This window comes from Channa argus, chromosome 8 (genome assembly GCF_033026475.1).
Source record: "Channa argus isolate prfri chromosome 8, Channa argus male v1.0, whole genome shotgun sequence".
NCBI classification, from domain to species: Eukaryota; Metazoa; Chordata; class Actinopteri; order Anabantiformes; family Channidae; genus Channa; species Channa argus.
The window spans coordinates 23,779,361-23,804,976 of record NC_090204.1 but is presented as its reverse complement, the minus strand read 5'-3'; the positions used below and the strand labels follow the sequence as shown (position 1 = coordinate 23,804,976).

The following is a 25,616-nucleotide window of genomic DNA, read 5'->3' as shown; positions in this document are numbered from 1 at the left end:
GTGGATTGTACTTCTCCAGTGATGCTACTGGCACTAACTTAGAAGTTGCTCCGTTATTGAGACACATCAGTAAATAAGAATAAGGGGAACAATGGTGGTTTCATATTATTTATTAACTGCGTAACTCACACATGATTTTTCTACGTGCAGGTCGTCCATTTTGTGTTCCAGTACTTGAAGATGCTCCAGACTCTGGGCCCTCAGCAGAGGTCAGGCTCCATGTAAACACACCGCTACATTTACAGACACTCTTCTCCATAGATAAGTCCGGTATAAACTCCAGATGCTGTGTAAGAGAATTCAAATATTTATTATCAGTTGGCCGATTGTTGAAGGGTGAAGGTGTCTGGGGCGACTGTGGCGCAGGAGGTAGAGCCATCATCCAACAATCCCACAGTTATTAGTTCGATCCCCGGCTCCTCTGGTCACGTGTCAAAGTGTCCTTGAGCAGGACACTAAACCTGTGTTTGTGTGTGTGTGTGTGTGTGTGTGTGTGTGTGTGTGTGTGGCAGAGTAAAGCGCTTTGAGTGCCAATAGTTAGAAATACGCTATATGAGTGCAGACTATTTACTATTTAGAACAGGCTGATCATTCATAATGCTGATTATTTTTGGTAGTAGCTTCATGAAGTTGTCAATCTACAACCTTTTGTAGGTAAAAATGTGTCTAAAGTAATAGATAGTAGATTTAATACTTATCAGTGCACATGGATATTTGCACATTTCTTTCTGCGTTTCATTAAATTGGTTCTTTAGTTTCCCGTTTCTCTAAAAATCTTTTTTTTCCTCAGGGTCTATGAAGAAATTCAGAAGATAGAAGCCAACGAGTTCCACTATCAGGAGCAGGTACGGCAGCACAGAGACATAATGACATACAGGTGGTCAATAGTCAGAGGCTGCTGTGAGCAAACGCTGCAATTCATCAGCTTCGTCTCTGTGATGATGGAACCAACAGTTTTCCAGAGAAATAATCAGTTGATTATTAATTTCAAAGTGGTAACAACGATAAGGATAATAAAAAAGGTTGAGATGACCCCATATGATGCAAACATAAAGCTTCTTATCACTAATAAAACAGTGTGGATGTAGCAAGTTAATTTCTTTTCAGAAACGGCGTTTTCCTCATAAAAATAATTTAGCAAGCTAAGCATATAGCAGCATAACTATAACCAACTATATGCTTTAATAAAGAGGAAAGTTTTAAGCCGAGACTTAAAGGACAGAGGGAGTCTGCTTCCTGAATGTGAACTGGGAGCTGGTTCCACAGGAGAGGAGCTTGATAGCTAACAGAGACTTAGAAGAGAGATCTGATATTTAATAATCCACATTTAATAGTTTGGGGGTTTGTTCTGTAAGAGGAGAAATCTTAACTTTTATGAGGTTATGATGGTTGTTTTTGGTTTATGTAATTTAGTTGGTTGGGGAACAGACACGGTCTCTATAGGTATTTTGATGCAAAATGCAATAAAACCACCAATCACAAAAAGCTCAGACACCAGCAGCTTAGGACTGAACTTCTACCCAGTAACATTTTGTCCCGGTCTCTTGTGTCTCTGTGCAAATCAACAGACAGATCCCATCGAGTTTGTGGAGAACATCTGTGAGAACATGCAGCTGTTTCCCAAAGAAGACTTCCTGACCGGAGATCAGCTGATGTTTGAGTATGATCCACAGGTACCAGAACCATAGTGGTTCAAATTTGATCCACAATTAGTTTGACACAACAATCGAAACTCGGATTCGGAATTATTTGCTTAGCAAAATCAGTCAATACAATACTCCATGATTTTATTCATCTCAAGTGTGTAAATTTATATTTTCCTCAAAATCATTTCAAACAGTTTTACAGATCTCAGTAATTGTGTGTGTGTGTGTGTGTGTGTGTGTGTGTTCAGGTGATCAGTGCTGCTCTGTCCCTGCTGACTCCCGACAGAGCAAACCTGATTTTGGTGTCACCAGAAAATGAAGGTCGCTGTCCGCTCCGAGAGAAATGGTTCGGTACCTGCTACAGCGTGGAGGGTATGACACGCCCCCTCCCACCGGTTTACCTCAGAGCACTAAAGCCTATTCTAACCTGACCTGTACCCAGTGATGCTCATTACTGTGGCAGAAGAGAGCAGCAAGATTTAAGCAGGACATTTCTTAATGAAAACATACAAATGATAATATAGAAAACATATCTAGAATTTGAAAAATGACCATTAATTCCCTGACCTGAACTTAATAATCTTACAGAAGCTCTTGAGGGGCCCTGACACGGTTGTCCTCTGAGATAGTCCACTATCTGAGAAGCAGTTCAGATGCAGTATTATACATAGGTATTTTTAAAAGGCTGAATTTGAACTTGGACATGTTTTCTTTGTGTCCTCAGACATCACAGAAGAGTGGGCTCAGCAGTGGACCACAGACTTTGAACTCAACCCTGACCTCCACCTTCCTGCTGAGAACAAATTCATCGGTCAGTAACCATGATTTTAGCAACCACGAGATGAAATTCTGTATGATGAGGCAGTTTGTGAACATTACCCTGCACTTTTAGACACTTTCATTGTCACTGCAGTAGATAGAAACTACACAAAACAAATATGCTGCATGTGACACATTTTGCACAACAGTGAAGTTCAGAGTAAAAGTCTTTGTGGCCAGAGAGAGTGTGTGTGTATTTGTGTGTGTTTTCTGGGTAGGTTGGTTGTGGTTTTGTGTAGATCAGCAGTCTTTCGACTTACAAAACATCCACTGAATTGAAACTTCTCTCATTTTTTTTTCTTCCTCTTTTTGCTGCAGCAACGGACTTCACCCTGAAAACCTCGGACTGTCCCGACACAGAGTTTCCCGTCAGGATAGTCAACAACGAACGCGGCTGTTTGTGGTACAAGAAGGACAACAAGTTCAAGATCCCGAAAGGTGAGTGCAGTTAGCATGTCGGATGCGTCCAACACTGACACTTTTTAATAAATGTGAATTAAACATTTTGTCATGTGGTCTTCTGTCATCCAGCCTACATTCGCTTCAACCTGATCTCACCGATGATTCAGAAGAGTCCTGAGAAGTAAGGAATCACTGATACACTTAAACATCTGATTAAACTTCATGTAGTTCAGCATTCTGTGCTAACAGTAACTATAGAAGGAGCAGAAAGGTCTGTACAGTGTAAAGAAAACTAAAACTGATCATGAATCACATTGAAATCAAATTTACAGGTAAACATGACTCATGAAATTGGTCCCAGAGTCACAGATCAGATCACAGGACATTTACTAATGATCATTGCTGTTGTTTTCCTGCTTCAGTCTGGTTCTGTTCGACCTGTTTGTGAACATCTTGACTCACAACCTGGCAGAACCGGCCTACGAGGCCGACGTGGCTCAGCTGGAGTACAAACTGGTGGCTGGAGAACATGGACTGGTGATCAGACTGAAGGGCTTCAACCACAAACTTCCAGTGAGGACACACACGAGGACACACACACACACACACACACACACACACACGTATATCTGTACAGTGACGGGATTCCTCTTTCCTTCCAGCTGCTGTTAAGGCTGATCGTGGATCATCTGGCCGACTTCAGCGTTGAACCAGGCGTGTTCTCCATGTTCGTCGAGCAGCTGAAGAAAAGCTACTTCAACATCCTTATCAAACCCGATCGACTGGGAAAGTACGTCTCACACTGCAAACACTCGTCTCTGTGGTATTTTGTAGATATTGCAGGTTAAGAACTCAGGTTGTAGAAAAATAATGTACAATATCCAAAATAAGCACAGTGCAGTGACGGCCACTGATGATGCTTTGATGTTACTTTGACACACGCCCCTCCGTGATAGCGGTGTTACTTTCTGCTGGAAAGTGGCTGAAGCTGTTATGGTTTCAGGAACAAGATGAAGAATTTGCTGTCTCAGTGCTAATCCCATCCTAACTGTTTGGTCACCGTGGTAACCAGGATTTAGGGATGAACAGATCCTGTCTTTTTAAAACACGTAACTCATACACTTTTTTTCTTAATTGCAATGTATGAGAGACGAATGAAGTGCTGACCTGTCGTATTTGAACGTTTTAAGTTTGTGCAATTTTGAGAGCTTGGTAAATGTGACGTGCAGCACTCGTACTAAAAGAGGAAAAATAGAAATTTGCGTGAGGCCCAATGGTTGTACCTCCACTTCAGATATGAAAATATCTGAATCTTATACTTTTACCTTAAGAAGAGCAACTTAAACAGAGCAGTTTCCCTTTTAATGAATTCATAATGGAAACTTGAATAGATGAGAAGTTTCTCTGATTTTATTATCACAGAGCATCTGTTGGTCCCAAAATAGTGGACCGTATCTTACAATGATCCCCTCTGTCTCCAGAGACATCCGTCTGTTGATCCTCGAGCACTGTCGCTGGTCGGTCATTCAGAAGTATCAGGCCGTCACAAAGGGTCTGACGGTCGATGACCTCATGACGTTTGTCATGGGGATGAAGGCGGAGCTGTACACTGAAGGGCTGGTGCAGGGAAACTTCAGCAGTTCGGTGAGATGCACTGAGAAAACAAACAGATGACACAAAACCTACTGCTCAGTGAAATAGTTTAGCCCGTTATAGTTTTAGTGAATGTATCAGATCTTTATTTAAAACCTGACACATTTGGTTGAACTTAATCAAAGCGAGTTTATGCTGTTGAAGAGTAATTTTACCACAAATAATACTGGTGACAACTGCAGCTGCAATTAACAAAATGTTGCTTTATTTCCTGATCATTTTCAGTTTAACCAACAATTTGTTTTGTCAGTAAAACATCAACTGTAAAAAAGTACTGTGTGTCAGTAGAACAAGATAAGCAGCATTTGAGAGAAAAGAATCATTTTAAACTTTATTTTTGTTGGATTAACTAATAACCGCATCTGACAGCATGTTATAGTAGTAGCTCTGCTCAGAGGTTTGACAGACTGTGCAGATCTGCTGTGATCTGTAACCATTTTATGATAACAATTAGTTACTAATTTTAGTAACAATAATTGTTTGTCTCATCACACAAAGAAGAAACATTGAAATGTTTCTCCTGTGAAAAGCTCAGTTATAATCTCATGCATTGTTTCCACCAACAGGAGTCCAAAGACTTTCTGCAGTACTTCATTGAGTGAGTACTCTGCTCCATTTTTAAACTTTGCTGTTTTATTTCTATGTATTGTTCAAATCAACAAGATACATTCAGAAAGTAAGTATGATGTGACCAGACGTGCTCAATTTAGTGCCTGAAGCTTGTATCTGAGTAAATGATGATGCTTTTTGAAGCTGCAGGTACAGTTACAAGCTTCACATGAACACAGAGTTAAAATCTGACTGTTGCAGGGATGTAAACTGATAAAATAGGCTGAGAACTCAGTGGTTAGTTGTTCTGTATATTTGAAATCAGATGAACCTTTCACCAAACTACAGTGAAACAAAATAAAAACATGACCTCAGCCACTCAACCCGACTGGTGTGTAAATGTGATGTTACTCATTGCGTCCGTCTCCCTGCAGCAAGCTGCAGTTCCAGCCTCTGTCTGCAGAGGCCCCCGTGTTGTTCCGGGTAGTGGAGCTGCCGCGGAAACACCACCTGTGTAAAGTCAAATCTCTGAACAAGGGAGACGCAAACTCAGAGGTCACAGTCTACTACCAGGTAGGAATCATCTCTCAGGTTCTTCACATTATGCACTTTATCAGCACCATTGGCTGAGGCCCTGCAGAGATCCAGTTCTTCTGAATCTGTTGTTTTGCAGTCTGGACTGAAGAACCTCAGAGAGCACGCTCTGATGGAGCTGATGGTGGTGAGTGTTAAAAAAAAAAAAAAAGTATTTAAATGGAAAAACCCGTTTCAAACTACAGTATAAATGTTAATCATGTCCATTTTAAATGATGGACTTAGATGCACATGGAGGAGCCCTGCTTTGACTTCCTCAGGACAAAGGAGACGCTGGGGTGAGTGCTGCACATCATTACTGACTCTACAACTTCTGTAAAACCTTTTTATGCAGCAGTGAGGAGGATGCAGACAATTTAAGGTGTCATGTTAGCACCAGCTTAAGAATAAAGAAACTGCAAATTGTCACTTTAAGAACAGTTTTTAGCTTTGTCAGATAAAGCAGTGGATCTATTTACTTCCCATTAAGGTAACTGTGTTTTAAAAGCACAGGTTCCAATTTTTTGTGCCCATAAAAACACTAAGTATTCCTCTTGGTCTTTGACTGAAGTGAAGAGGATTTTTTCTCCTTCTACAATCCCTGCGCTTCCTTTAAATAAAAATAAAAAAAAAAAACAATGCGTATGTGTCACCTGCTTTATTGTTCACACACCCAAACCCTTGGTGGTTTATGACCAGAGTATTTAAACTATTTGCCACAAGGGGGCAGACTTGGGCCCAATGATTCCTGACCAACAACAGCATTTTGTGTTGGCGTAGATAAAAGCGATACCTGAGGTTTGTACCCGAAGCTAATGTGCAGCTCCCATCTCTGGTTAAGAGATGTACATCACCTCAACAAGAGACACAAATGTGTTAAAGTTTTTATTCAGACTAGAAAATATGTTTTCAGTCAGTAAATGATAAGTAGTCGTCCAGTTTGTCTGGGGCAAAATAAATTAATCACATCAAAACCTGGTGCTTAATCTGACTAATATTCCTCTGACCTGCAGGTACCAGGTGTACCCAACCTGCAGAAACACCTCTGGGGTGCTGGGATTTTCTGTCACCGTGGAAACACAGGCCACTAAGTTCAGGTGAGATGAACAGTGTTTACCTTATGAATAAGTGTAACTTGCGGTTAAATGCTGCTTCCTGTCCTCGCAGCACAGAGTTTGTGGAAGCAAAGATCGAGGAGTTCCTGCTCAGCTTTGGGGAGCGCTTGTCTGGCCTGAGTGAAGACGCCTTCAGGACCCAGGTGACTGCTCTCATCAAGCTGAAGGAGTGTGAGGACGCTCATCTGGGAGAGGAGGTGGACCGCAACTGGTTTGAAGTTGTCACACAGCAGTACGTTTTTGACCGCCTGAACAAAGAGGTGAGACAAACATGTCCTTAAAGCCTAAAGTCATCACGTTCAGTTTCTAACTGAATCGTATTGTCCACAATCACCATGCAGACGCTGAAGACAACGCTGAATCTGGTTAGTTGTCAGCCTGGATTTGCTCGTCCGTTAATGCCACACACCTCCATTGTAGCCCAGACCCCCACTGGGTGTCATGCTTCTTCATTCAGACAACCAGCTTCCTTTTCAATATTGTCCACACTCTTCAGAGTCTCTGTAATTCCACCTTAAATCTTGTGCATAGACAGTTCACCTGATGCAATAAAAGGAAATCCTGAACTTGTTATGAGAAATGAATGACGCACAGTGCAGCATCTGTCTGTATAGTAGTATTTGGAGGAACAACGGCGGAAATTAACAAATGCGTGAATCCAGACTGCAAGCTGACAACAAGCTTTAATGTCCACTTTAGTATGTGGATGGTGATTGAAGACAATATGATTAGTGTATGACATTCAAAATTTATGGATCATGAGTATTTCAACTTTTGAGTACATTTTGTTATCTATGAAGTTCCACTGAATTTATTTCCAATACAGTTCTGATAAAAAGGTATTTTTGTATATAGCACGATTACTTGAAGTATCATTTAAAAAACTTCTTCTTTTCCTTTCGGCTGCTCCCTTTCAGGAGTCGCCACAGCGAATCATGTGCCTCCATCTAACTCTATCCTCTGCATCCTCTTCACTCACACCAACTAACTTCATGTCCTCTCTCACTACATCCATAAATGTCCTCTTTGCTCTTCCTCTAGACCTCCTGCCTGGCAGCTCCAACCTCAGCATCCTTCTACCGATATATTCACAGTTTCTCCTCTGAACATGTCCAAACCACCTCAATCTGGCCTCTCTGACTTTATCTCCAACACATCTAACATGAGCTGTCCCTCTGATGTCCTCATTCCTGATCCTGTCCATCCTCGTCACTCCCAAACAGAACCTCAACATCTTAAGCTCTGCTTCCTCCAGCTCTGCCTCCTGTCTTTTCTTCAGTGCCACTGTCTCTAAGCCGAACAACATCTCTGGTCTCACCACCGTCTTGAACATCTTTCCTTTCATTCTCGCTGATACTCTTTTATCACACAACACAACTGACACTTTTCTCCACCCGTTCCAACCTGCCTGCACTCGCCTCTTCACCTCTTTTCCACACTCACCGTTGCTCTGAACCGTTGACCCTAAGTACTTAAAGTCCTGCACCTTCTTCACCTCTGCTCCCTGTAACCTCACCGTTCCACCTGGGTCCCTCTCATTCACACACATGTATTCTGTCTTGCTGCGGCTAAGCTTCATTCCTCTGTTTTCCAGAGCAGACCTCCACTTCTCTAGATTTTCCTCCACCTGCTCCCTGCTCTCACTACAAATAACAATGTCATCTGAGAACATCATAGTCCAGGGAGATTCTTGTCTAACCTCATCTGTCAGTCTGTCCATCACCAGAGCAAACAAGAAGGGGCTCAGAGCCGATCCTTGATGCAGACCCACCTCCACTTTGAACTCCTGTCACACCTACAGCACACCTCACCACTGTCTTACAGCTCTCATACATGTCCTGCACCACTCTAACATACTTCTCTGCCACTCCAGACGTCCTCATACAGTACCACAGCTCCTCTCTCGGCACCCTGTCATACGCTTTTTCTAACTCTACGAAGACACAATGCAACTCCCTCTGACCTTCTCTGTACTTCTCCATCAACATCCTCAAAGCAAATACTGCATCTGTTGTCTCTTTCTAGCCATGAAACCATATTGCTGCTCACAAATGCTCACCTCTGCCCTTAGCCGACCTTCCACTACTCTTTCCCACAACTTCATTGTGTGACTCATCAGCTTTATTCCTCTGTAGTTGCCACAGCTCTGCGCATCTCCCTTGTTCTTAAAAATTGGTACCAGTACACTTCTCCTCCAGTCCTCAGCATCCTCTCACTCTCCAAGATCTTGTTAAACAAACTAGTCAAAAACTCTACTGCCACCTCTCCTAGACACTTCCATACCTCCACAGGTTTGTCATCAGGACCAACTGCCTTTCCGCTCTTCATCCTCTTCAATGTCCTCCTCACTTCACTCTTACTAATCTTTGCTACTTCCTGCTCCACACCAGTCACCTCTTCTACTCTTCGTTCCCTTTCATTTTCCTCGTTCATCAACTCTTCAAAGTTCTCCTTCCATCTTCCCATCACACTCCTGGCACCTGTCAATACATTTCCATCCTTATCTTTAATCACACTAACCTGCTGCACATCCTTCCCATCTCTATCTCTTTGTCTGGCCAACCTGTACAAATCCACCTCTCCCTCTTTAGTGTCCAACCTAGCATACAAGTCCTCATATGCTGTTTGTTTGGTCTTTGCCACCTCTATCTTCACCTTACACTGCATCTCCCTGTACTCCTGTCTACTCTCTTCAGTCCTCTCAGTGTCCCACTTCTTCTTAGCTAACCTCTTTCTCTGTATACACTCCTGAACTTCCTCGTTCCACCACCAAGTCTCCTTGTCTGCTTTCCTCTTTCCAGATGACACACCGAGTACCCTCCTACCTGTCTCCCTGATCAAATTAGCTGTAGTAGTCCAGTCATCTGGAAGCACCTCCAAACCACCCAGAGTCTGTCTCAGCTCCTCCCTGAAAACTAAACGACATTCTTCCTTTTTCAACTTCCACCACTTCGTCCTCTGCTCTGCCTTAGTCCTCCTTATCTTCCTCACCACCAGCATCATTTTGCACACCACCATCCTGTGTTGTCTGGCTACACTCTCCCCTACCAATGCTTTACAGCTACTGATCTCTTTCAGATTACAACGTCTACACAAGATGTAGTCTACCTGAGTGCTTCTCCCTCCGCTCTTGTACGTCACCCTATGTTCCTGCCTCTTCTGAAAGAAAGTGTTTACTACAGCCATTTCCATCCTCTTTGCAAAGTCAACCACCATCTGACCTTCTGCGTTCCTGTCCTGAACACCAAACCTGCCCATAACAGTCTCATCACCTCTGTTCCCTTCACCTACATGCCCATTGAAATCTGCACCAATGACAACTCTCTCACCTCTGGGGATGCTCTGCATCACTTCATCTAACTCACTCCAGAATTTCTCCTTCTCTTCTAACTCACATCCTACCTGTGGGGCATAACCACTCACAACATTGTCATTATCATTTAAAAAACTATTGTTAAAAAAAAAAAAAATGGTAATTTGATACCTTTCAGCCCCAAAGGCATCAAATGACCATAATTTGGAATGAACTCTGTCACCCAGATGTGTTTAATAGTCTTTGGACAACAATGGAGGTCTACAGCACAGACAAACAAGCTAATCCAGGTCACACAGACAACTAAACGTGGGGGGATTGTGTGCTGGCTTCAGGGGGGCCCGGTGCATCAATGGGTACAGCATTGGGTTGGGGTGTACGAGGCTGCGGGGGTCAAATCCCACCCAGCCATCAAGAACCACCTTGGTGCTGCTCCTAAGCCCAGACAAACAGGAGGGACACCGAGTGCCAGTGTCCCTCCTATTTGCTGCAGTGGGGACCCCCCCCCCCCAAAAGGGACAAGTGAAATGACCAATGACCACAAGTAAAAATATTGGTGGGCTATGAACAAACTACATTTCCCATTGGATTTATTGCACTTACATCTTTTTTTCCTTCTGATTCAGGGACCTGAAAAAAGTTAAACAATATCTGACAAACACCAGGTTTTTGAACAATGTACAGAAAAATAAAATTGAACTGCAGGTCATTGAGTGTGAAATGTGTGAACATATGTGTAAATATTCATTTAGCAAAAAACATCAGGACTGAACTTACCAGAAGCTGGAACTGGTGCCAACACCTGCAGGTCTGGTTCTGGGTCTGGTCTGTGTTTATAACCCACTGTGGTCTCTGTTGCAGATCAAGGCTTTGAAGCTCTTCACTCAGGAGGAGCTGGTCTCTTGGTTCCTGGAGCACAGAAACTCTAACAGCAGGAAACTCAGTGTACAAGTGAGTCTATCATTATTCTGCCAAGTGGTTTAAAGTGAACAGCGTCTGGGTTCAGGATGCTCCCAGTGGAGATGGACCTAATCCAAACTGCTTCAATGAGCAAGTCAACTTTGTACTTTTGTGATTATTCAACAAAGTGACCTGCAGTAAATTCACAATCAATTTTCTTTCCTTTAGAATATGATTGAACATATTTTCCATTGTCAGTTGTACCTCTTGTTTGAACCGTGTCAGCCCTCACTGAATACCTTCGGTAACGGTGCTCAAACACGCAGGACGCCATTAAAAAAGCTCTGACAGTAAAGCTGGTTTTTAAACTCCAGCCTTTTCTCCCTAATCTGCTTCTATCTGCTCTGTCAGGTGGTGGGTTTTGGAGTGGAAGAAGGCGACTCACCTGCTCAGACCGCTCTCTGCAGCCCCGACAACCCCCCAACCTCAGCGTATGGAGAAGTCAACGAGCTGACCTTCCTCACAGCCTCCTCATCATCACTGCAGGATACCGAGCTCATCACAGACATCAGAGCGTTCACCTCATCACTGCCCCTTCACCCCTACCACAAAATCCTCAGCTAGGCCACAAGAATCCACAAAAAAGTAACCATGGCAACAGTGAGCACTGATCAGAATGGATAGAAACATCAGGGGTCTCTGAGAAGTTTTTTTTTAATTTCCATCAATATAATATTGCTGCATTCACTACCTGAAGAAACAACTGTAGATCTGAGCTTTGGCTGCACTACCACAAAATCCTGTTCAGATCAGTGTGAGCAATACAATATTTTAGATTTAAAAACAGCGCAGACATCCCCTAATATGGCAGCAGAAGAAGTTAATCAGGAGCAGTTATCTACAGATGGTTTTGTTGATGGGTTTAAACGAATGACAGTGAGACTTTGTCGCTTATAACTGTGAAATAATTGGAAAATTCCCAGGCAAAGTGAATGCAGCATGATAGCTCAGGAACAATAATAAGAAGGGCAGAACTGTCATTTTCCTCCATGTAGAACTTTCCGTGTTCATACTATAAGACTGTTACAAATGTGTATCAAGAAATAAAAGTACTAGACTAACAGTATCTGTGTGATATGTACTATTTCACTGTGTACTGCTGTAAACATTGCCACCAAAACTATTATAATGGTTATTAAAAATACCCCAAATAATTAAACATTTGAGTCATATTTGTCTGATTATCTATTAATCCGCTCTTCACGTCTCAGTCATGTTCAGAATACCAATGAAAATCATAAACTTTTAGAATTGATCTATATACTGCTGCCATAACTGTGCATACTGCCTTTTTTTTTTTTTTTAAAACTTAATTTGTCCAAAGTTAAAAGCTGTAACTGGTGAAATTTTCCCAGACTATCAATACAAAATAAGCCCGAAAATTACTTTATCATCACCACTTGATCAATTCAGTCAATTTATTTCCATTTACCAAATCTATAGGAGCTGTACAGTATTTTACTTTACCTCCATTTGTGCATGGAAGGAGTCAAAAGGCGAAACTTGAGAAGGAGACAAGTGCACACGTTCCAGAGTTTACAGAACATCCAAGATAAAAACACTGCATCACTGCGCTGCACTAGAATCAGCAGTAAGCCAGTTTTCTAGGATTTGTAACAAACAAGGTTTCTACTGTTGGGTATAATCGAATCTACCACAGCCTCTGCTCTCTGAAATACCTGTCAAGTATTTTTTAAGAACTTTGTTTTTGAATATTAACTGAATATCTTCCAACCTCACATTGTGGGAACACAATATGTGCAAACCTCCAGATAAGAGGTAGTTGTAGCCCTTGTTAGACTTTCAATTCTTTGGTCCAAAAATGGTCTTTAAAATAAACTAGAAAAGGCCTGATTTGGCATTTTGCCTGGTAAATTATGTAAATGAGCATTTCATAATTAAAATAAATGTCAGTTTCTCACTACACTTGAAAAATTCAATTAAAAATAAATTAAATTCTCCAAATATATTCTTTTGATTAAGCAAAGTTCTGGTAAAAAATTAAAGTTAATGAACAACAGTAATAATTCTGTGTTGACAAATAAGCAAAACGTTAAATGGACATGTCGTATTGATTGTATTATTAACTCTGTGAAATATGTACAACTTGCCTATTGTCCACAAGTGTCTGGCTGACTAACCGACAGGTAAATGGATACAGAATAAAAACCACAATAGAAAGGTGACATGAATCCATGACGGGACATTAAAACACAGAAACTGCCAAAGAAGAAAGAATCAAACAGAAAAAAAACTCACGTTTGAAGTTTGTCTTTTCCTCCACAGGTGAGCATCTTACCTGGCACAGCATCATCGTGGTCCATGTTCTGCTTTATCTCTGCCACCACAAAATGGCAGATGAGAGCGTTTTAACATGAAGTGATGGTTTTAAAATGTGCTGATCACTTCGCACAGTAACTAACCGCTGCTGTACCTGCTGCTTCTTGACATTTACTTGGCTTGTAAGCGACATTAAGGTCTCCATCACCTGCTGCTTCGGAGTGTGGCCCACTGTTTAAATCCTACTGGAGGTTTGTACCCTGCACACACAGAAAACAATCTGCTGAATCCATCAGACTTTGTCTTTGCTGCTGTGACACTTCCGGATTCCTCTACATAGCGACGTCCAAAGTTTGTGGAGACACCGTGTAGAACTAAAAGGTCTTAAAAGGGAATTAAACATTTGTTAGTAATGTTCCATCAGCTTCAGTAAACATGTATGAATTCCAGAAATCTTGAATAGATCCAAGCGTTGTGCTTATTTTTCCCCCAATTCAGTGTAAATATGATCAGTCATTTATGAGGATAATTTATCTTTAATATCTATGGTGTTTCCGTAAATACAGGTCAGATAAAAGCATATTTAAAGGGAAACTTAGGGCTGGAACCTATCCCAGCTGTCACTGCGTCCACCCTGGACAGGTCAGCAGGAGTCACTGTGAAGTGAAGTGAAACCAAAACGCAACAGCAGTGTGATAAGGTTCAAACAGCACTGTGTAAAATGATGAACCATGTGGTGTCTCGCTGTTTAATACGTGGAAACACTGCCAGGTGTTTTTCCCTGTACTCTCTGAAACACACACCCTGTCTATTTGCATCAGCCGCTCTGGAGTTCGAAACTCCAAAGCAAGTCTCAGCCCGGCAACTAAAAAATAATCAGGTTACCACCATATAACAATTCCCTTCACCATACAGACAAACATGATCCAGTCTAATTAGCTGGTTGTGAGACCCAAATATTTAACCTGTGGTATTAAGTCATTGACACCTTGACATGTGAAGCACTGTCCCCCTGACTATCAGGTGTTTGTAGGGTCACGTGTCAAACTGAACAGTTACTAAACTGTCTGAGAACAGATGCCAAGACTGCGAGATAAATGTGAGATCTGTGCTGCAGACCACCTCCACATTTAGTGAAGGCTGTTCCTGTTAGACCTGCTGTAAGTGGCTTACACTTGTCAGTCACTCTGCATAAAAGCGTCTGCTAAATGACTTAATGTAAAATATAATGTAAATGACTGCAGACGAGCGAAGAGAAAGGAGGAAGTACAACCACACCCAGGGCTACAAGGCAGCAGGTTGGAGAACCATCGTTTCCACTATGCAGAACTTATTGTACTTTTCCTATGGCAACGAGGAAGCTCTACGGGTCACGATAGAGATTCTGAAAGAAATCAATCAGCGTGATCTTGCTCGTCAACTGGAAGAGCACATAGGTGGGATAACCCTTCATAAAACCTATTCAAATGTTTAGGGTCAATTTATAACTAAATGTTACTTGAGGTTGTTGTAAGGCTTAAAATTAAACGGCTCTAAACTGCCAACTTTGTTAATGCTGAAGAGAAACGTAATTTAGTATATAAATGACAATAGATGCGTTTGCAACGACTTACCAGCACCTAAAGGCAGAAACTTCAACAGACTTTACTATTAAAAAAAAAAAAAAAAAAAAAAAAAAAAAACACACGCACAACACTAGAACGTCTGTCAGTCAAGTTGCCAGATAGTCACATAATAAGTTCATGCATTTCCTCCAGACAGCAAAGACCTTTGACCACCAAAATCTAAACAGTTAATCCTTCAGTGCAACTGGACATTTGAAGGCAGATGGACAACTATGAACAATAATGCTTCTTGGCCTTTTTAAAATAAAAGGAGCTATAAATATTTTGTAATCTATTTTAAACTCTTTGGCCTTGAGAGATTTGCCAACAATAATTTATTTAATATTGCTATTATTTTCTTTTTCATACAGGTGAACTGCAGCCGTCGTGTCTTTCAGAACAAGTTTTAAAGAAGGAATTTAACCAGGGTGACAAACTCAAGAATTATAAAAAGCGTCTGCTAAATGACTTAATGTAAAATATAATGTAAACGACTGCAGACAAGAGAAGAGAAAGGAGGAAGTACAACCACACCCAGGGCTACAAGGCAGCAGGTTGGAGAACCATCGTTTCCACTATGCAGAAGTTATTGTAGTTTTTTTTTTTTTTCCCCTTCTGTATACTTTTGGTTTTAAGTCTAGAAACAGTTTCAGGGACATTTGCTCAAATACACCTACTGTTCTCTGTATTTGTTTTAAACAGCAACTTTGGTCTGTGGGTGGGTTTAATTCTCTGCTTTAAAACTGCTGTCAAAGGAAGTGACGTTAAAGGGGCTGGCTGAGGAATAACTGCTGGGAGTGGGTCACCATTTCATGGAAGATAACATTTGCACTGTGTAGCTGAATGAAAAGATCCAGCATTTTAAGTAACATCCGACCTCCAGTGTTTCAGCTTAACTCCAGACTAAGGAGGAAGCCAGTGATTTCAGAAGGTGAGAATCTCGTACTTACTCATCATAACATGCACAGTAAAGCTTTTTGCATGAATAGACATTGGGTATGAGTAGGCAAAAAAAAAAAATACATCTATGATCCAATAAAATGTTGTTTAATGTTTACAGCTTTAAAACAAAACAACAACTTTTTTTTCACCAACAAAAAAGATGTTTTTGCAACCGATTGCAAACTATTGTAAATAGTGGGTTTGTGGTTTACGGTAAACGTTACCATGTGTTAATAAAAAAAAAAAAAATTAAAAAAAATGCAAAAGCGTTTAACAATGATTTTACGTGTAGGAACTAAAGATGAACCTAAAAAATGTTGCAATACTTTCCAGATGCAGACAAAAGTGCTGCATACCTCTGCTATGCAAGCCACATCCTGTCAGGATGTTTGGGGGCTGACAAGCACACAGCACACAGCGAACTTCAGTAGGGTGTATTAGTCATACTAGCTTTCCCACGACAGTAACTTTAAGCAGCAGCAGAAAAGTAGTGTGGGGTTCTGATTCTAAGGCTCCATACTGTACAACAAGGCCACATCTGAGGTTTCTAATTTAAGACAAAATACTGTGTCTCCTCAATGTCGTTTGTTATTTTAATCGCTTATTAAATTGCTTAATTTCATAGTTATTCCAAGATGAAATCTTCAAAAACAAAGCCACTACCTCCAATTGAAAAATGGACCAAGGAAGACGTTCACCGGTGGCTGATGACAGACGTCAAAGTTCATGAGACCTGTGCACACAAATTTTTTGAGGAAGAGGTATCAGGAGAGATTTTATTTTTTGAGAAGAGAGATATACTGGACCTGGGAATAAAACATGGACCTGCTGTCAAAATAACATCTTACCTGGAAAGACTTAAAGAACCATCACAGCATGACACAGAGTTTCCAGCATATGTGGAAAATTGGACTAAGGAGCAGGTCAATCAGTGGTTACTGCAGCACGTGAAGGTATACAGCAAATATGCAGAACGGCTTTTAATGGAAGATGTGTCTGGAGATTGCCTCATTTGTTTTAGGAAGCAGGATCTCCTGGATTTGGACATAAAATCTGGTCCCGCTGTAAAGATCGTGGCAGAACTCCGTCAGTTGAACAACAAACCAGAGCCAGTACTACAAAACATTCCTCCAGCCAGCACAGGTCAAACAGAGGCTGCAAAGCCCGTTCAACCAGACGTCAGTGCAGCTCAGGCCAAAGAAACCGAACAACCAGAATTAGACAGCAAAACTGCAGAGAAAGCAGTGCAAAATGAACCTGAACGTGATCAGCTGCTACTCAACAAGGCTTCAAAGAAGAAAAGAATTCAGAAGCCAAAACCACACAAGATGGCAGTCAAAAAAAAAGTTGGGGTAATTCTTTTTTTTGTTTTAGAAGTATTTCAACGGCTAGTCTCAATCATTTGCTTTTGCTGTACACTGAAGACAGCGAGTGAACAGCAGCGGCACATGACTCAAAATCTACTCCCCTTTGCCCCTCCCCTCCCCTCCATGGTCTGCCACACTGCAGCCAGCTTTTCTGCACTTAGTCATTAGGACAGTACAGGAATAAGTGTTACAAAACGTGAAAACATTAGGGTTTCAGATCAAAAGATGCGTATGAGATTAAAGTACAAAAAAAAAAAAAAAAAAAAAGAAGATTTTATTTGAAGGTGTCATCAATGATGTCAAACAATGAACACAGCATCTTAATAATAAATGCTACCCAGCTGTGTCTTGTGACATAGTTAACAGTTCTGAATCATAATCTTGGATTCTACCTGTGACCTTCTGATCTTAAACCAAATGTCCTCAGCGTACAACCAAACCAAACCAAAGTTTTGTTACACACTTATTACCATTATCTCATGATTGACACACCGGGCTTAGTGGAGAAGACTAGATTTTGAGTCTCATGCTGCTTCCCTGTTAGCTTGCTTCCAAATGTCTCATACTGTAGCTCTACTTCTAATTCTCTCCTCCCGTTTCTTCCTGCAGACCACAGTCCTGTCAGACATACCAAAGATCACTCAGGAGATCAACAAAAAACTAGAAAACCTTTTAAAAGAAGACTTAAAAAAATTTCATTTCAACTTGCGAGATTACAGAGACTCCAGCCAGGAACCTATTCCTCTTGGTAAACTGGAGGACAAGGACGCCATGGACACCGCAAAATTAATCACCGACCACTATGGCAACGAGGAAGCTCTACGGGTCACGATAGAGGTTCTGAAAGAAATCAATCAGCGTGATCTTGCTCGTCAACTGGAAGAGCACATAGGTGGGATAACCCTTCATAAAACCTATTCAAATGTTTAGGGTCAATTTATAACTAAATGTTACTTGAGGTTGTTGTAAGGCTTAAAATTAAACAGCTCTAAACTGCCAACTTTGTTAATGCTTAAGAGAAACGTTCATTTTAGTATATAAATGACAATAGATGCGTTTGCAACAACTTACCAGCACCTAAAGGCAGAGACTTCAACAGACTTTACTAAAAAAAAAAAAAAAAAAAAAAACAAACACTAGAACGTCTGTCAGTCAAGTTGCCAGATAGTCACACAATAAGTTCATGCATTTCCTCCAGACAGCAATGAAAGACCTTTGACCACCAAAATCTAAACAGTTAATCTTGGCCTTTTTAAAATAAACAAGCCATAAAGATTTTGAAAACTATTTTCAACTCTTTTGCCTTGAGAGATTTGCCAACAATAATTTATTTAACATTGCTATTATTTTCCTTTTCATACAGGTGAACTGCAGCAGTCGTGTCTTTCAGAACAAGTTTTAAAGAAGGAATCTAACCAGGGTGACAAACTCAAGAATTTAATAACTTGTGGTGGAAACTCATTGGACAACTATGACAGATTTGTTGTGGTGGTAAATAGGAGCCGTCCAGAACAAGTGCAGTATCTCCGATTTCTGATCAAGTTGAAACTGTTCTGTGTGTTAGACTTTGACCCCAACTCTGCTGCTGCTGGTGGACTCTGTCATTCCTACAGAAATTCGAGGGTGGCCAATCTGCATACCCCATCCCAATACCAAGGACAACCTGACTCTGTGATAAAGAACCTTAACCTCTACAAACAGACCAGCTGGGTCTTCTGCAATGGAAGAAATGACCTTGATAGTGACTCAAACAAGGAGATGAACTATAGGAACTGGCTGAGAAAATCTTGCAGAGATGTGGAGCAGCTAGTTTCATTCATCTGCAACCCTGAGGTTCTTCTCCATGGTAGAAGTCTCATCATATTCCTCCTACTTTCACCTGTGGACAGTGAGAAAGACCCCGTCTTTGACACCTACAGGTCCTTCATAAAACATACTGAAGAGGAAAGTATCATTACCATTTGTGAATCTCAGAGCACATATTCAAAATGGAGGGAGCTGATACAGGAGAAGTGTGACTTTGACATTGACCAACTATCCATCAACGAATTAACCCTAAGTGAGATCAATGGCACTATAATGGCACTGGGGCCGTTCAGTCAACCATCTGGAAGACTGCTTCCCTCTTCTGGCTCCAGTGTTGTTATTTTGAAACAGAAGGATGAAGATTTCATGACTGCTCTGGATATTTTGTGTCTAAATCAATGCGAAAATATCTATGACGAAAAAAGTTCAGAGTTACATGATCTGAGGATCAAAGTGGAGGAGGAATTCTACAGAGGAGGCAAAGTCAAATGGTGGAACTTCTACTTTTGTGACAAGGACAAAGAGAAGCCATTTGTCAAGCGGGACAAGTATGAAAATGTGAAGAAGATGATTAGATCTCAGTTGAGGGATTCAAACAACATGTGTATTCCACTCAATCTGTTTCACCATCCAGGTTGTGGTGGTACCACCTTGGCAATGCATGTGATGTGGGATCTTCGTCATGAATTCAGGTGTGCGGTGTTGAAAGACAACACACTGCCAAAGAAAGAAGTTGCCATTCAAGTTAGCAGGCTCATGAAACTTGAAAGTGAGAAACCATCTCCAGTTTTGTTGTTAGTTGATGATTCAAAAGAAACTGAGAACGATATTGTGAAATGGATACGCAACGCTGCACTAGATGATGGCTTAAACATAAATCTGGATGATACACAAAACTGCAAAGTCATCATCCTTAACTGTGTTCGGTCGAACAGCCCAAAGGAGCAGTACAGAAAGCACAGTCCAACACAAAGCCAGTACATAACTGCTTCACTGACACCAGAAGAACAGAAGGAGTTTGAAAAGAAGCTCAAAGAGCTCCAAGAAACTCATGAAAAACCTGAAAACTTTTACAGCTTTATGATAATGAAAAGCAACTTTGACAAAGAATACACAGATAAAATTGCTCGTAACACACTGGAGAACTTCGATTTCAGCACCAAGCAGGCCAAACTATTTGCTTTTCTAGCATTGCTTAACAAATATGTAGCAGAGTCTGAAATCTCTCTCTCCCTCTGTGAGGATTATCTGGGGATGAAAATGATTCGCTGGCAAGAGGACAGTTTACTGGACAGAATGAAGCCGTATTCAAACTTTCTCATTATAGACACAGTTGAAGAATGGGGAGGATATAAAGGAACCCGAATCCTACATCAATCCATAGCATCTGCATGTGTGAAAGAGCTGAAGAGATGCTACTATTTAAAAGTAAGCGACATAGTGATGGAGATTCTTCACTGTGATCTGTTCTTCAGTAGTGGAGTTGTCAAACACAGATTCATGCTCTCGATCCAACAAATGCTGATTGAAAGGCAGCGCAAGAAAGATGGAAATGAGAGAGAACCATTTTCTCCTCTAATAGGCAAAATCCACAGGCAGCAAGGGAGGCAAACTGTTCAAGAAATCTTTGTAAAAGCATCGTCCAGGTTTGTGATGAGTGCGTCAATTCCTCAGGCGCTGGCGAGGTATTTATACATCAATGAACGAGACTTCCCCGAGGCTCTGAAATGGGCAGAAAAGGCCAAAAACATTAAAGAAAACCCCTACACGTTTGACACAATAGGGCAGGTTCACAAAAGCAATTTAAAAACAAACATCCACAGAGAGAAGCAGGAGACGTCGCTCAATCCAGAGGACTTGAGCTCAAACGTCAAAATAGCAGATAATGCTATCAGGGCATTTAAAAGAGCTCAAGAGCTAGCAAATGAAGAGGACGTGTGTGAAGAAGACACAACGGATGCGGAATCTGAAGACTATCCCAGAAAGTCCTACAATGTTTATGGCTATGTGGGTGTGCTGGAAATTGCTTTCCTGGTCTTTGAGATATTGAGCAAATTGCCATTCTTTGAGGAAAGTGATCCAATGAAGAAGAAGTACCTGCAGAGCTTCCTGCAAAAAAATCTCCCAATCAGCAGCGTGTATAAGGAGAACAATGAGATCAACAACAGATACGTGGAGATCATCAGGGAGCACGAGCCCTTTCTCCTCAATCTGAAAACCGAAGTAAAAGAAACTTTCGAACTACTTGACTGTTACTTCATGTATATGAAAGGGAACGTTTTAGAATTTGATTCAAAGAACCGCTGGACCGTCAGCGGTCATTTTAAAAAGTATGTTACACTTTTTTGCACAGCACCAGAGGAAGTAAAAAAAGAACGGCAGAACAATCCTAATCTCAATATAAAAATGGATATTGAAGAAAGACGACTGTTTCTTGAAGAGAGACAAGCAGATACATTTGCAGGGATTCTTTACCAGTTGGACAAACCTGCCGAAGAAGTTGAGAGGATCACAGAAAGCTATGCATTTCTGCTACAGCAACAGCAGTTTGTCACTAGCAAACAAAAGACAAAGGAAACGATCAATTACATTTTGTCTAACATTGTCCTTTATCTTTTGAAACCAAAATCTAAGCATGTGAAGAGCTACAGCCAGCTCTCCACTCTACTTTTGAAAACTCTGCAAGATGTCGGACTTGGATATCCTTTCCCAGACCCCTACTACCTGGCTCTTCTCTTGTTCTGGCCCAGTCCTACTCAGGAAAACACAGAAATTGGGACATATGTGACTGCGATTCGAAATTCATACCGCAAACGCCTGGTTTTATTGTTTCGAAAAAGAAGCACCGTTGCCCATCTCTACTTGGGGAAACAAGAAGGACTCAAGGGGCTTGTTTCCAAACCCCAACTTGATGAGAACTTTAAAGAAATGCGCCGTGATGTGCTGGCTCAACTTTGGCACAATGGAGAAATATTTAAAGATAAAGCAATTATCAACTGCCTTCAGCGAGTTAGTGGAACCATTGAGCAGGGAGATGTGTTTGCTAATTATGGAAAACTGAAAATCCCTGTACGTCCAGCTTTTATTGCTGGCATAAGAAGTGGTTTCAGCACTGAAAAGGTTTCCTTCTATCTTGGCTTTGCTATTAATGGACCCCTTGCTTATGATATTCAGTATGAAAACTAGGGTAGTGACTTATACAGACAGACTATAAGTCAGGAACCTAAGAGCACTGAAGTAAATGTGCAACCACTGACATACTCTAAAGGAATTTCAAACACACTTAGAAGCTATGGAAAATGAAAAACAAGCTATATTGCAGGGATAAATGCCAATTCTATAGACAGTCACATAATTTCTTTGTTTTTTTACATTTTTTTAATTCATTTTCTGATTTTTGTTTGCAGATGTAGTGCTATTTATTAAGTAGACTTAGTTGCTGGTGTTTCCAGAGCTTTGGAGCTCCTGAATTCATGTGAACACTGATCTTTTGTGTGAAAAATTTGACCGAGTGGTGTAGACAGCAGGATTTGAGAGTATTGAATGTCTTGTGTGCTCTAAATACATTATGCACAATAGTAAAATAGCTTATTTCGTATTTTATTTATCAGGTTGCAACTTTGATAATGAAGAAATTTGTGTTCGCTACTTGCTTCTGCACTGTCAGAGCATTCGTACAAACAATTTACATTGCCAGTGACTAAGAAGTGTGATTTTTGTGATAGCTTTTTTTTTTTTTTTAAATCACAAAGAAGGTGAAAAATTGTTTACAAATGGGGTGTTTTTGATCCTGCTGTGGCCAGATGTCAAGTTTTCTTAGACAACTAACTTAACTACATCATGCTAAAATAATGTCACAATGTCCTTTTCATTCAACATCTAATATGTCTTCAAAATTCATTCAGGGCAAGTAGTATTACTAACATATCATACAGTATGCAATAATAACATCATGTCAATCTCCACGCTCCATAACATTTAAGAAAATACATTTGTTTAGAATTGAAAGATTTTATAAAAAGAACTGAACATAATCAGTGGTATTTTTAGGATTTTTTACTGTCAACAAGAATAAAAAAAATCTCTGAATTCAAAGTACTATTAAGCTTCATGTGTTTGACAAGCACTGTTAAAATCTAAATAAAAAAAAATAAAAAAACATAGGTTGACAATAACTCAATTGTCCAACTGAACATCAGTACTTTTTTTTTTTTTCATACTGAAATTAGCGTGAGCTGTCTAAATCTTTGGAAGGTTTTTGTGAAAACAGCGCCACACTAAAAAAGTCTTGTCCTCAGACATGAAAGTTCACTGCGCATTAAACAATATACAGAATAGAAGAGAAGCTTTCTTATATCATTAAAAAGTAAAATCTGCAATACATGTTTTTCTTTTCTGTACTTTTGAATGAGTCCTTTCAAGAGTAAATGTTAATAACACTCAATACTGTGTATTGTCAGTCCTCCCGAAGTTCTGTAAGTAAAAACAAAATGGTGCAGCTTGGCCACATCATCAGTGAGGAACTGAAGGTTATATCTGAGGTTAACCACTGACCATAGAATGCCTAACGTAGGAGGTTCAGCTAGGGAAAATAAACCACTTACATTTTCTCAATCATCTATTCAGTACATGTCTTTGACAGTGTATAACTACAAGTCCAGCTGGTTGTAGTATAATGTACTAGCAAGATACCCGTTTTATGGCTGGTAAAAGAGGCTTATGGTTAAAAAAAAGGTTAATGCTAAAACATTTAGTCTGCAAATAGACCGTATACTGGATTCATGTGTATACAACATACTGTATAAGAATAAATTGTGTTCAAGTGTACTGAATATGAGCAGCCTAAGCATCATCTGAAGGCCTCTGTTAGATTGCCCTCTGCTGGCTATTGTAAGGTTTTTCATACTATTTGAAAGTAATTATTTATTTATTTTTATGTCAAGCCGTAAATTAGCTGCATTGCTTTAGTGATATTAGATATATCCTAGGTTTAAACATGAATTAGGTTATAGCCCTTCATAAAAACAGTATTATAAGTTGAACCGACTGACAGATACAAATTATTAACATATTCTCATCTCAAGATATTGTTTTGATGTCACATATCCATAAAATAAATAAAATGTTGCCATTTCTTTGGCTGCATCTGTGTGTCACAGTTGTTATATTGCGGAAAGGGGAGAGCCTCTCTCAGGCAGATATAGATATATATTTATATAGAGAGACACCATGTACAACCTTTACAGGTGACTATTCTATCACAGGGTAGAGACAGAGATAAACACTCATACTCACTAATTAGCAATATGTAGTTTCCAATTCATCTGACCTGCAGATCTTTGCATCTCCAAGCACCTGGAGACACCACAGATAACTATATTTACTAACTAAAATTACTGGAACACAAGTCACATTAGAACCGAGTTTCATACCATCAGTAAAAACAGAGCTTAATATTTGTTTGTTACAATTCCCCTATTTCATAATTGACAGTAAAGAAAAACCGGACGTTGAAGCCCCACAGTGTGAACTGTTAGGGGACTCGGCCTCCATCTTACCGTTGGTGACGTAGCCACAGTAGGTCATTGCTGCAGCAGCAATGTTAAACAGACCCCACTGGTCACAAGATGGCGCTGTGCCCCCAACGGTTAACATGGTGTGACGTCATTTGACATTCGCTGCATTCAGGTAGGAAAACAGGTGACAGAGAGGGGCTTGATCTAAAACAAAGGTCCCCAGGTGGAGACGGCACAGAAACACTGCAGCTCACCTTTTCAATCTCCTACCACTGGGTTTGTCCACCAGCTCCCATCACTGCCATCAACGTCTACTTTGTCCTAGAAGGTCACTGTGAAAGAGAAGGATGTTTTAAGACAGGAGACGCAGGTTCCCAATTGGTTTCTATTAAAAATATGGCTCCTAATCACTTTTTAGGTGACGTCACATTTCTCAAAACTCTTCTATCAGTGGACTTTATTTTCTACTCTTCTTCAAAAAAATAAAACAGCTGCTACAAACCAAGTCTAACACAAACATTATTAGCAGAACAGAGATTTTAGGTAAAAACGTTCCAATGACTGGAGAAGATGGTGGACAGCAGGAAAACCTCTCATGAACAAAACCCGCACAGTCACACACCTGCTCTCACTAAAGCCTTTCATCGTTGCTGGTCGACTGAGGAAAAAGATAGAAACCAACATGTGTTAAAAAAAAAATAATGTTAGCTTCGATTAAAAACTCCATTTTGAAGTTATGTCGTCATCTTGCTGGTCCTCAGGAGTCCTCCTGACTCAAGGCTAACGTTAGCTAGCATTAGCCGTTAGCATTGGCTAACGTTAACCTGCTGGTATCTTCAATAAAACACAGTCATCTTACTTCTTACTTGTTACTTATTGTAGCAGTAAAGTGAAGCAGGTCAGCTCCTGCTGAGTCTCCAGCCACATGCAGGATGGCCTCTCTGGAACATTTAGTGTTCTGTAAATCCTGGACCCACAGCAGAACTTTATTCCCCAAACAAAAACTAGGTCAGTCTGAACAGCTGATCTGTGTTGTACAGATTGGCTCCATTCACGTTACAGAAATGTGAT

At 40.6% G+C, this 25,616-nt stretch overlaps 2 protein-coding genes and 1 long non-coding RNA gene across 9 annotated transcripts in view; 2 read left to right on the top strand and 1 right to left on the bottom strand.

Moving 5' to 3' along the window:
• Positions 1–12,189, top strand: part of nrd1b (nardilysin b (N-arginine dibasic convertase)) — a 24,012-nt gene extending 11,823 nt beyond the window's left edge. For both annotated transcript variants that reach the window (XM_067512032.1, XM_067512033.1), the window contains exons 14-31: positions 151–209; positions 791–845; positions 1,569–1,673; positions 1,895–2,018; positions 2,371–2,457; positions 2,784–2,903; positions 2,997–3,048; positions 3,290–3,440; positions 3,530–3,657; positions 4,349–4,511; positions 5,087–5,118; positions 5,504–5,642; positions 5,743–5,790; positions 5,889–5,941; positions 6,656–6,739; positions 6,810–7,017; positions 10,932–11,021; positions 11,382–12,189. In XM_067512032.1, coding sequence (XP_067368133.1) covers positions 151–209; positions 791–845; positions 1,569–1,673; positions 1,895–2,018; positions 2,371–2,457; positions 2,784–2,903; positions 2,997–3,048; positions 3,290–3,440; positions 3,530–3,657; positions 4,349–4,511; positions 5,087–5,118; positions 5,504–5,642; positions 5,743–5,790; positions 5,889–5,941; positions 6,656–6,739; positions 6,810–7,017; positions 10,932–11,021; positions 11,382–11,594 — 1,911 coding nt within the window. In that variant the 3' untranslated portion in view covers positions 11,595–12,189. The remainder of the gene's footprint in view (positions 1–150; positions 210–790; positions 846–1,568; positions 1,674–1,894; positions 2,019–2,370; positions 2,458–2,783; positions 2,904–2,996; positions 3,049–3,289; positions 3,441–3,529; positions 3,658–4,348; positions 4,512–5,086; positions 5,119–5,503; positions 5,643–5,742; positions 5,791–5,888; positions 5,942–6,655; positions 6,740–6,809; positions 7,018–10,931; positions 11,022–11,381) is intronic.
• On the bottom strand, positions 4,256–25,616 carry LOC137131157 (uncharacterized). Of its 5 annotated transcripts, none has more exons than XR_010914957.1 (7): positions 25,412–25,616; positions 24,800–24,877; positions 24,325–24,384; positions 13,465–13,570; positions 10,848–13,368; positions 6,782–7,005; positions 4,256–4,521 (listed from the first exon to the last, which is right to left on the bottom strand). It is a non-coding gene; the product is annotated as an uncharacterized lncRNA (long non-coding RNA). The 5 variants fall into 5 exon arrangements; XR_010914956.1 differs by lacking the exon at positions 24,325–24,384 and adding an exon at positions 25,168–25,203 and having other exon boundaries at positions 25,412–25,614; XR_010914955.1 differs by lacking the exon at positions 24,325–24,384 and having other exon boundaries at positions 25,412–25,613.
• Positions 14,360–22,773, top strand: LOC137131154 (sterile alpha motif domain-containing protein 9). 2 transcript variants are annotated; one of them, XM_067512029.1, is made up of 5 exons: positions 14,360–14,746; positions 15,286–15,845; positions 16,482–17,208; positions 17,833–18,115; positions 18,587–22,773. In XM_067512029.1, the coding sequence occupies exons 3-5, from the start codon at positions 16,492–16,494 to the stop codon at positions 22,213–22,215; spliced, it is 4,629 nt and encodes a 1,542-aa protein (XP_067368130.1). In that variant the 5' UTR covers positions 14,360–14,746; positions 15,286–15,845; positions 16,482–16,491; the 3' UTR covers positions 22,216–22,773. The 2 variants fall into 2 exon arrangements, with proteins under 2 accessions (XP_067368130.1, XP_067368132.1); XM_067512031.1 differs by having other exon boundaries at positions 14,360–15,468; positions 15,670–15,845.